The sequence below is a fragment of the Perca fluviatilis genome, chromosome 20 (genome assembly GCF_010015445.1).
Source record: "Perca fluviatilis chromosome 20, GENO_Pfluv_1.0, whole genome shotgun sequence".
Taxonomy (NCBI): domain Eukaryota; kingdom Metazoa; phylum Chordata; class Actinopteri; order Perciformes; family Percidae; genus Perca; species Perca fluviatilis.
In genome coordinates this window covers 21,086,404-21,097,764 of record NC_053131.1, presented here as the reverse complement: position 1 = coordinate 21,097,764, position 11,361 = coordinate 21,086,404, and the positions used below count along the sequence as shown (strand labels likewise).

The 11,361-nt window shown below is 42.6% G+C and overlaps 1 protein-coding gene across 1 annotated transcript; it reads left to right on the top strand.

The window, feature by feature from the left end:
- The first annotated feature begins 337 nt into the window (after nt 1–337).
- Nucleotides 338–11,361, top strand: tgfb3 (transforming growth factor, beta 3). Its single transcript, XM_039786419.1, has 7 exons — nt 338–1,111; nt 5,402–5,565; nt 6,918–7,047; nt 7,193–7,300; nt 9,329–9,485; nt 10,034–10,187; nt 10,286–11,361. The coding sequence occupies exons 1-7, from the start codon at nt 766–768 to the stop codon at nt 10,442–10,444; spliced, it is 1,218 nt and encodes a 405-aa protein (XP_039642353.1). The 5' UTR covers nt 338–765; the 3' UTR covers nt 10,445–11,361.

Below are 11,361 nucleotides of genomic sequence, written 5' to 3'. Positions count from 1 at the left end.
ATAAAGTCTGATTGATGATTGATTGCTAAACTTCAGTCTTAATTAAAATACAAATGACAGGCTATTTGTCCCCTTCATCCAGAAAACTATTCCATCGACAAATCAGTGCAACCAGTGAGTTTCCTTCTTTACTCGAGAGCCTTTTTTGCGAAATCACACATTGCCCAAAATAATGCATTTTCTAAAGTCTGACCACATATAGGCCTAGGCTACAATTTGTAGTCTTATTAAATGCATTTCAGAATAGGACCGATCTCATTGTCCGAACAGAGGAATAACTTGCTGCCCCTCCCTCGAAAACGTCACTTGTGACTATAAAGTATGAGTGAGAGTGGAGAGCGTCTGAGTGTGTTTGAGGCCGGACTGCAACGAGAGAGCAGAGTGGCGCACTAACTCCATAAGCACAAGTGGATGGAAAGAGCCCAATGCAATGGAGAAACTGAACCGCGGTGCCGAGATCGGAGCCCAGTAAACTCAGGAAGAAAAGAAGAGATGCGTGCATGAGATAAGGGGGGATGAAGAGTAGAATAAAGAGTTTTAATGAAGAGTTGAGATTATTTCCCAAAATTGCACGGATTTGCTCCCATGCAGATGCGTATTTTGCAAAGATGACATAGCACTTGCGAAAATGGGATTCCAACAGGAACAGAACTCATTCACGACCTGAATGAAAAGAGAAACGGGATTCTATTCAAATCGGACTTTAGTTTTGTTTTTTATTCTTTTACTTGACAAGCCTCGGTTGTGAGTGAACGCAGAGTAAATATGAATCTGGGAAAAGCAATTTTGTTTTTCCTCCTCTCAAACTGTGTGACAATGACTTTGTCGCTATCCACTTGCACCACTGTGGACATCGACCACATAAAGAAAAAGAGAGTAGAGGCGGTCCGGGGACAGATTCTCAGTAAACTCCGGCTGACCAGTCCGCCTCAAACAACAGGTCCAAGTCAAGTACCGTTTCAGGTCCTGGCCCTTTATAACAGCACCAAGGAGCTCATTGAGGAGCTGGGAAGAGACAGGCATCAGAGTTGTGGGCAGGATAACACGGAGACTGAGTACTATGCCAAAGAGATTTACAAGTTCAACATGATCAATGGCCCGCCAGAAAACAGTAAGTTTATTGTTTTTGCAACTTATCAAACTCATCTATTAAACTACACATATTTTATTTTCTACATGTGTGTGATTAAAACAGGGTGGAGTAATTATTTGTGATTGGCACGATATTTTGTTTTGTCTTGTCAGTGCGCCATGCAGCCAACCTTTTAAGACGTACGGTGCGCAAACTTGATTCAAAGGCCTTTGTAATCTGACTACACTCATTTATCTGGCCTCTATATCAAATTAATATTGGTGAGGTAACAGAATCAAAAGCAGGGAGTTAATTTTTCCAGTTGGCCTTAAGTCCACTCGTGTCTGTGCAGCCTTTACGCACCTATGCGCCTATGAGAAGTGGAGCGGCGCGCAAAGGAGAGTGCGAAGTAAACAGTCTAATTGGAATGAGCACCATTCCTCATACATACCTCACACCAAAGCCATGGGAACTCCAGCCTAAGTCTGACACATTCCTATGCGGGGAAAATTCTCAGGCAGTTAAGTCTAGTATTTATTGCCAACTCCAATACCTCATTTCCATTTTCTGGCCTTGAGTTTCCCAATATTTTTCATCCAGTGTTACGACTTTTTCGCTTCCATTTCCCCACTATTTCTTTCTAGTAGCAAAGAGCAGAGTAGCTCAGTGTTATGATCTAATTCCCTTGTTCATCCATATTGGTATTTCCTGTATAAACTATGGTCCATTGATTGTTCCAGAAACCAGAAACAGAAGCTCACTGAGCAGCAAATTCTCCGGAGAAAGTCAGTTTTTTAGGTGGAAGAGTTGGATGTGTGTCTTTTCGTGGTCAGAGGCCGGTTAATGCATGCTGTTACCGTTTCGAAATCAACAGGTGTTTATGCTGTGGTTTGATACTAAGCAGAGCCTCTGCCGGTTCCAACATAAGTCCTAATCAAATCCATTTCACAGGTCCCATAAAGTGCTTTTGACACTCCAAATACACAGCTCGGGGTTTATCCATTGGTCAAAGGTAGCCAGAGCTCCCAAAACAAACAGAGGTCTAAGGAGTGGGATCAGTGATGGCCAGGTGCCCAGGACACATTACGCTCGTCTCATACTGTAGGCCATACTGTAGGTGATAGTGCAAGATGTGAACTTGACTTACTACTGGGAACACTTTCTGCAATAAACAGCTAATCCAAGAAGGTTATAAGGAAATGAACACAAGGTGCCAACACACACTAATTAGCACTTTTCTCTCCCTTTCCATTCGGTAATTTTAAAGAGAGCGGGGCATGAACATAACGTCCGTCACCTTGATCATTTTGCAGTGAAGTTCATTTTCATTCCTGCTGGATATAATGAGTTTTACATTCACCGTTTTGGGAAGGTGGTAGTGTTTGGGAATATATAGTCAAGTTTTGCTTTTTTCATGCCCAGTTAAAAAAAGTTAAACAGAAACTTTTCTGTCATACTTTAATGCGCCACTTGCTCCAGACTACTTTTCTTAGCCACTACTACTAATGCAAATCAAGGCACATGCCATTTACGATTAGATGAAGCATAACTGAGACTGGGCAGCACTAGATCTTCCTTTTTGTGGTGCACCAGAAGGCCAGTGTGGCTCATTATATCATCATAAACCAAATACTGTAGAAGAAATTAGATAAAGACATAACTGAACAAAATGATGACCTTTGGCACAATTACATTCTGAATCAAAATTCACTGACTCCTAAATTCGAAGACTGAAGCATGCAGTGAAATTTCAAGCCAATCACTGACTCAGTGTTGGGTCAGTAAAAAATGAGCAGTAACGCTGAGGACAGCAGGGTATCTGATATATGGGATAGTAGAATGATGATGTCATCTGAACAAACAGAGACAGAGGTCTTTGGCCTGTTCCCAAAGAAACAGCATCTCCCACCCCCACCCCCCAACTCCCACGCCTTGACAATTTTTGCTTCCTCATCCTTAATCAAGTGGAAAAAAAGTTGTTTTTCAACTTCAGAACAGAGCTGCATCACATTATCTCATCTTCTGTAGTGAAGTAGAGAAATGAGGCTCTTCTCTGATACAAAAGCAGAATTTGAAATCGGTATTATTAAAACTAAATATCCATTTTCTGTGAAAATCAAACCATGGCAGCATAATGCAAACAAATTCGATACTGCCATTTAACTAGATAATAAAACACCCAAACTACTACATTTCCAAAGAAATTTCTGTTTTCCTCAGTGAGACCTAGACACCTTAGCAGCTGGCTAGCACCTGCTGCCTTATGCTTCCTATTTCCTTAGTTTACCTCTACAAAGCTCTGGAGAGACTGACATCATGAACAATCCTCCGGGCAAAAGGGCAAAGAGGGGTGATTCCTGAGAGTTTTTTTTCATCAGGAAAAAATCATCATGTGTCATGAAAGAAGAGGATCCTAGAAACTGGAGGGTGAGAGTGTCTCAGGGTGCAGGGTGTGGTCGATAACGGCACTTTATTCAAACGTCTGTCTCCCCAGGCCTTCCTGAACAACTTTACCCCTAAATCCCACATTTAAAGCCCGTCTGTGTTTAAATTCATTGAGTGATAATACGAAAATGAGATCAACTGGGCATCATTTTGTTATCCAGGCTTTTATATGCGACTTAGCATGTTAATGAGAATGTTTTGCAGTTAAACTAAATTCTCTAATTAGAATGTGAACTAAGAACAGTGTGTAATCTAAATAAATCAGAAGTTATAACAATATATCTAATTTGTTTTACTTCCATAATGTTTAGAATATGCAGAGTATCATTTTTGACGTGCTGCTTCAAATAGTACAGGTCAAACTTATGTCAGCATCCTGACAGTCTTAAGAGCCATCATTTGGGGGTCAGAAAATTGGTGCATGTATTTCATTTTAATTATGCAAGCAATCCCCTCCACTTACCAACATGGAACAAATTACCTTTCAGACCCTTGGCAAAAATAAGCCATAATGTGAAATCCACCTAAAACCATTGCAATGGGAAAAATGAGGTCATCCAAAAGGAAACCAAAGACTTGATTAGAATTTCAAATCTCTCCTCGAAGTGGGGCTTTCCACCTTCTGTGGGGAAGGCAGAGGGACAGGGGGAGTGGGGGGAGACGGAGCATTGAGTTGGGGGGGTGGGAGGCTACTGAGGTTTCCTCCTTATAGATTGTGTGGAAACACTGGACAGATATCTGGCTGGGGATGAATGCCGAAAAGGTCACCTATAAATAGGGAAAGTTGAAAAAAAACTTTGTGGAAATATCGGATAATGACTGGGAGGACACTGAAATAGGATTATGGGTCAAATGAAGTACAGATACTTGGAGATGTGCAAGTTCCTTTTGCATGACAGAAACAATTGAACTTCTGAGTTTCCATTTGTCCTGAAACAGCTCGAAGTGCATATCAGCTAAAGGTGCAATGCCCCTTTTCAACCACCAGCAAATCTGAGGCTTAGTAATAAAGTTTAAGCTTGGGGTAATAAATTAGCCATGGCTTGGCTGTAAATAACTCTTTCCATTTGGCCCATAAAAAGTTTGCTATGTGCTTGTTTTGCTCAACACTGCATGTGCTTGGCCTGTTAAAATAATAAACTGTTCAATGGTATTATGGTATAAAAAGGGGAAAGACTTTTACATAGAATCACAATGTGGCCATTTACTTAGCTAAGTTCTGCAAAAGGTCATTGTACAATCACATACCCACACGATGTATGCAGCACACTATTACTATCATGATAGAGTCGCCCTCCTCAATGGTTTCTCAGGTATTGTTCTGCTCCAGCACGTGAGCCCACATGTTCCCAGCTAAACCTCCTAGTTCCAGGGAATACTTAGCTTCTGGCCGAGCCCTCGGAGCACCTGTTGGGCTCAAAAGCTGGTGGGAGGAGGAGGAGCATGCTGCCGTCCCACTGCAGCCTGCTCCACTACTACATGGGACATTTGGTTTTAATTTCATGACTTCAACTTTTTGCTAACTCGGACCGCACAAAGTATAAGCAGATGGTTCGCAGTAATGGCCCACGTCTCTCTGGAATAGAGTAGAAATAGTTAATAGAATAAAAGTTGTTGTTTTTATCTGTAGACTATCTAAACTCATAGAGGGGAATCCTCTGCAAAAAACTCATCAATAATCAGAAGGTAAACATGTCCACCCCTGTAAGGATTTCAGTGGAAAACAGGCTTTGGTAACATGTACACAATGAGGTAACAGATGGATAAGAGCTTAAAGGGATTCTGACAATAGTAACAATGAGTGTTCCAATCTGATCTTTTCTTAAGGAGATATTTAATAATATAATATTAAATAACATCATCTCATTTCCACTTTACCTGCAGATGACCTCCCCTTCTGCCCTAAGGGTATCACCTCCAAGGTATTCCGCTTTAACGTCTCCACCATGGAGAAGAACTCCACCAACTTGTTCCGGGCGGAGTTTCGAGCCCCACGTATCCCCAACCCTGGCGCCAAGAGAAACGAGCAGAGGATTGAGCTCTACCAGGTGTGTGAACTGACCTTTCATTTCCACTGTTAGCAGAGCGCAGGAGGGTAATGTGCTGTATTTCTCTCAGAAGGCCTGTGTAGGTCAGTGAGAAAGATGAAAACATTTATATTAGGGTGTCCAACTCCCTCTCCCTCTCTTTTCATGCGCTGATCATTATTCCATGTGCTTACAGTCAAATGGATTCTGCGTAAGGACAAATTTAAGAGCTTGCACAGCCATCTTTAAGAAACCCTAGATTACCATTCAACAGTTTCTTTATTCTTAGCTGTCAATCTCAGTGCAGTTGTCCATCCTTGTTAGATCAAGTAAAGTGCTATGCTTTCAACAGGGGGTTTATAGATCGGCACCTGCATTTGTTATGCACATTTTTTTGTGTTAAAGCGTGCATCTGTTAGATGTCTGTGCGTGTGGGGTGGCAAGGATGGATTTTTTTTTTTCTTTTTCGGTTTCCTCATTAATCTCCCGTGAGAGACTAGGAGTAATGATCAGGTTCCAACATTTCCTGCCAGGGAGACAAGCGTCTCCGGACTGCATACCGCCTCTGAGGCAAGGCTCTGGCCAGCGCTGAATACAGACTGTCAGGCCCTCAGATTGTTTCCAGGAGCCTAGGAGGAGATAGAGGCAGGGTCACCCACCGGGGGGAGTAAATGGAGCTGCTCGCTCGCCCCCACACTTTTCAGACTGGAGTTGATTGGCAGAGGGCTGACGCTGGCCCCTCATTCCCACAGGAAGACAGATTAGATGCTGACAATGTTCAGGAACCTGGTTATCCATAGCACTGCTGTGGGGCTCGGTGGTCATACACACACATTTCTCACTAAAGATAAACACCTTTGTTCATAGAAGTGCTGATGGAGATAGGAATGTCTGAACACTGTTGCATTTTACTCCATCATCAGTTTTGTAAATTCGGGGGCTCGACATGACAACACAGTTAGGACATGAATGCCCGCGGAGATACCTGCAACCCTGCTTTGTTTTTCCTGAACTGCATCTGGGAGCCCAGCTAAAGTCAAAGTTTAAACTGCTGACGTGAAGGACAGCCAGGTTCTCATTGGCAGGAGGGTAACACGCAGGCATTAACTTGCAAAATGGGGATATCAACACAGGGAGTCACTTTTTCCATGAAGAGTAGACATTTGGCCCAAGGCATTCTGGAGAGTCTGGCTCAGACAGACATCTCTGGTTCTGTGTGTGTGTGTGTGTGTGTGTGTGTGTGTGTGTGTGTGTGTGTGTGTGTGTGTGTGTGTGTGTGTGTGTGTGTGTGTGTGTGTGTGTGTGTGTGTGTGTGTGTGTGTGTAAGAAAGAGAGTTTATGCAGCTGGGTCACATTTTCATCTTTCCTCTTAGATCCTCCAGAAAGACGACCCCAAAGCCAAACAGCGCTACATTGGGGGCAAGAACGTCCTGACCAAGGGAACGCCTGAGTGGGTCTCGTTTGATGTTACAGAGACAGTCAGAGAGTGGCTAATGTACCGACGTGAGTGGGACACCTCCAATTTTCCTTGCATCGCACCTTATTACATATCCTGCCAAACAGTACTGGTTCATTCAAAATGAAGGATAACAGCGTCAGGGGAAAATGACAGCTCCTTAGATCCCTCTGCTCTTGTTTCCCCCCTCAGAGACCAATCTCGGCCTGGAGATCAGCGTGCATTGTCCCTGCCACACTTTCAGGCCTAATGGTGACATCATTGAGAATGCCAATGAGGTGCTAGAGGTCAAGTTCAAAGGTGAGACTGCATTTAATACCTCAGTGATGTTACAGAAATTCAGATGGTTTGGATTTGCATCGGCAAGCTTTGTTGTTTTTCCTAAAGCTTGTTAAAATTTCCAGTTAACAGGGTATCTTGAAGGTGTTGAAAACGATATTGCTATGGTTTCAAATTGACAAACAGCCAGGCTTTCTATAAACGTATGTGAGGAATATTATATTTGGGGGAAATAAAAATAGATCGCTAAAATAAGGATGGCATTTAAATAAGAAATAAGTTTAAAAGAAATCAACAGTAGTAATGGTTACGCTAATAGAATAGAATAGAATAGTATACAAATAGATAGTGATAGGTGAGTCAAGATTCAGTGGGATGATCTTACTGTTTGTTCCTCAGGTTATGGCACGCAAAGACATAATGTGAAGTTGAAAGAACAGTACATTTTGAAAAATACACATTTGTTTTCTTGCGCTTAAACAGACATGAGAGTGGCATACCTCTTCTCGCCTAACTGGCAGTAAGAAAGTAAATAAACATATTTCCCAAAATATCGAACTATTTCTTTAAATATCTTGCATATCTCTCTCCTAGATTCATCTAATGTTTTCTGCTTTCATCACGTTTCAAATAAATCAGGATCAATAACTCTTCAAGTATGCTGCTCTGATTAGATTTTTCCCATTTTAAGAGCACATCTCATTCTCAATCTCGCCTGTTATGCAGGTTTCCAGCATTTTTCTGTTTCCTATGGCCAGACTGTGGTTGCTAAGTCTGTATTTGGTCTGGATTTCTCTCCGCTTTTCATCTCTCACAGTGAAAATATGTTCTGCCAGTTTGTATTTATGATCAAGAGCAGATAACATCTAACATGTCTGTTTGATTTGTCTAATGTTCCAGATAGGCATCTCGTGTTTGTTGAAAAAAATATTTCATTGTGATTAGCGCTATTGAGGCAGTGCTGGTTTTAGGATGATTTGCATTAGTGGGTCTTAGGACCAGTTTATTGTAGGAGTTTGTTTGGGGCTCCAGGTTTCGTTTATAGTGCCTGTTTCAGATGTTTCCAAAATGTCATACTTATATTTGAATTATCAGTTATTATGTAATCATACTAAATTTGGAAAATGGCATGCATTGGTTGGTGTTCTGTTAATGTAAAATAGGATCCTACAAAACCCTTCCACTTCATACAGGGCCGCTATAGGACGCCCCATCTGGTGTTGCCATATTGGCAGAGTAAAGTTAATAAATAATATTTATATTTAATATATAAATATGTCAAATTAAACTCTTGAAACTTAAAGATACCTGAGGTCTTTATTTTGGCTCTTAATGTGCAGGGTATGTTCTAGTGTTCTAGTTCTAGGATGAATGAAAATCTGGTTATAATCCAATCATACTCACAATACTCTCCTTATTGTAAGACTGGTCTAAAAAAAAGTTCCTTTTCATCCAGTCATCAACATGTTTCTCCAGCAGCAGTACCTATTGAGGTCTTTTTGGTAGGATAATGGGTTTCCTTTCTAAGATGAAGAGAGAGACACAGAGCATGGGAATACAATTGATCTGGTATCTCACTTAGCACTGGGGCCCCCGGGCCCTCGGCCCTGGGAACACTCTCGACTGGCTTGGCCACAAGGAATGTGCTGCCACGGCGCTTAGACGCTTGGCCCCGAATTAAAGAGGGGAGTACATATCCAACAGCAGCATCTCTCCTGAGATATCCACTGCTTTAGCTATCAGGGGTAGATTGGATGAGCAGACACAGGTCCAGGGGGAACAGAGAAAAGGAGGAAGTTAGGGACCACTGTTAAATAAGGAGAAGGGTGAAAACAGTGAGCCAAAAAATTAGTGAAGCCATTTTTGGATGTTACAGTATCCTTCTGTAAAAGTTACAGTTGACTACACTGATTAGAGTTAAGCTGTGGTTCCACTGAAGTCAGCTCTTGAAGACATCTTTACAATTCTCAATAAATCTGCTGTATTTTAGTGCAGTTTTCCTTGGTATGCTCCAGGCTGACTGACTGACTGACTGACTGTCTCCTTCAGGTATGGACGCAGAATATGACGATCCAAGCCATGTGAAAAAACAAAAGGAGCAGCTCTACCCCCACCTTATCCTCATGATGCTCCCTCCCCACAGGCTGGATGCCCAATCCTCCTCCCGCAGGCGTAAGCGGGCACTTGACACCAATTACTGCTTCAAGTAAGGCCCTGGAAAATGTAATGCACTGCTTGGACTATAGTCTTTAACTTTGTTGAATAATTTCTCTTGCTGCACCACTACTGTCAGTTGTTTTGAGATTTTAACACGGAGGATTAATGTACTATGTCGAGTAGTACACCAGCCAAGGCAACATGAGATGGAAATATATCAGCTGTCACGTCTCAAAAAGATGGCAGGGAAGAAGAGTACATGGGCACAGAATACGCTTGTTAATCACCTAGACGAGCACGACAGAGGTATTAGCTAATACAAGTCGGGATCTGTCCCAGTACTAGCAAACACCGCCTCCTCTTACATGCTGTCTGCTCAGCTCTGGATTTCCTCTGTCAGGCTGACAGGCAGCACCAGAGACACCTGGGCTGACTCCAAGAGGGAAAATAAGGGCACACCTTAGAGTGGAATTCCTGAACTTCACTCTCATCTCTGGCTGTGTGCCCGTGGGGAGGAAAATGTATACAACTCTTAAAATTGTGTGTCATCTGTGAAATGAAGTGAGTGTAATCCTCTCTGTCCTCTCACGTCTGCAGCAATTATGAGGAGAACTGCTGTGTGCGACCACTATATATTAATTTCCGGCAGGATTTGGGCTGGAGGTGGATTCATCAGCCTGAAGGGTACTATGCCAACTTCTGCTCTGGTCCCTGTCCTTACCTACGCAGCGCAGACACCACTCACAGCTCGGTAAGACAAAGTGCCACAACACATTAAAGTGTTGAATCTTTTTGGGGAAACGTGATTGCTGATCTCTATCTCCTTTCGCTCTGCTCTTTCTTCCACAGCTGCTGAGCCTGTACAACACCTTGAACCCCGAAGCATCTGCCTCACCCTGCTGTGTTCCTCAGGACTTGGAGCCCCTCACCATCCTCTACTACGTGGGTCGCTCCCCCAAAGTCGAGCAGCTCTCCAACATGGTTGTCAAGTCCTGCAAGTGCAGCTAAACTTCAGGGCTTCGGGGCCCGGCTAGAGACGTGGGATCTGATGGCTCCCAGCACTACTCAGGAGCGGGTATGAGGGGTTAAAGGGGGCGCGGTACACTTTGCCCTCCACGAGTACCTACAACCCCTGCTTCAGCCTTGCCCGAGCTCTCTCTTTCACGAAAAAACTAAAATGCATTCCACACCCAATCATCGGCAGCATTTACCAGGAAGACTTGTCAAACACCACTTCACTAACGGAACTCTGAACCCATCAGACCTCCGGAGCAACCACCTTCTTGACATCAGTGTTTCTCATGTTTTTTTTTTCCTTCATATTCCAGCATTTTGAACAGCCTGTACCTCAGTGTTAAATAACAAGAGGAGTAGAACAACAATTGCCTTTCAATGACCACTGCATTCTTACGGACATAACATAATTGCAGTCAAAAAGAGAAAATGACTGAGAATTCAGACTGAACTCAGCATAATAGGAATACGTCAAAGAGGGTGAAACAAAAAAAAGATGATTGTTTGCTGAGAGCAAACACATCCCTCAGCTCTGACGCACAGGACACCTTCGAATGTCTGAGCTGGAAACCGACGCTGTGCACGCCACAGCTCCCTACACTGTTTGTTTAGGATTAAAATGCTGTTGAATTAAAATTACCTTAGGACAAAAAGAAAACATGCTGGAAACCAACCTTTATTTTAAAGTAGTATTTCCATGGTTATGTTTACCTCTGTAATACAACAGGATGGTGATTCCAGGGATCGTTTTGTTTTGAAGTGAAGACCTTTCTGTTGTATGAGACGACGTATGTCACTAAGTGAACACTTAACTAGATCACTACCTGTAAATGTTTTTCTTATTACTCTTGGAAACACTTTTTTTTTTATTAAAAATGGACAGTTGGATAGAATTGTTCTAATTCCATTAT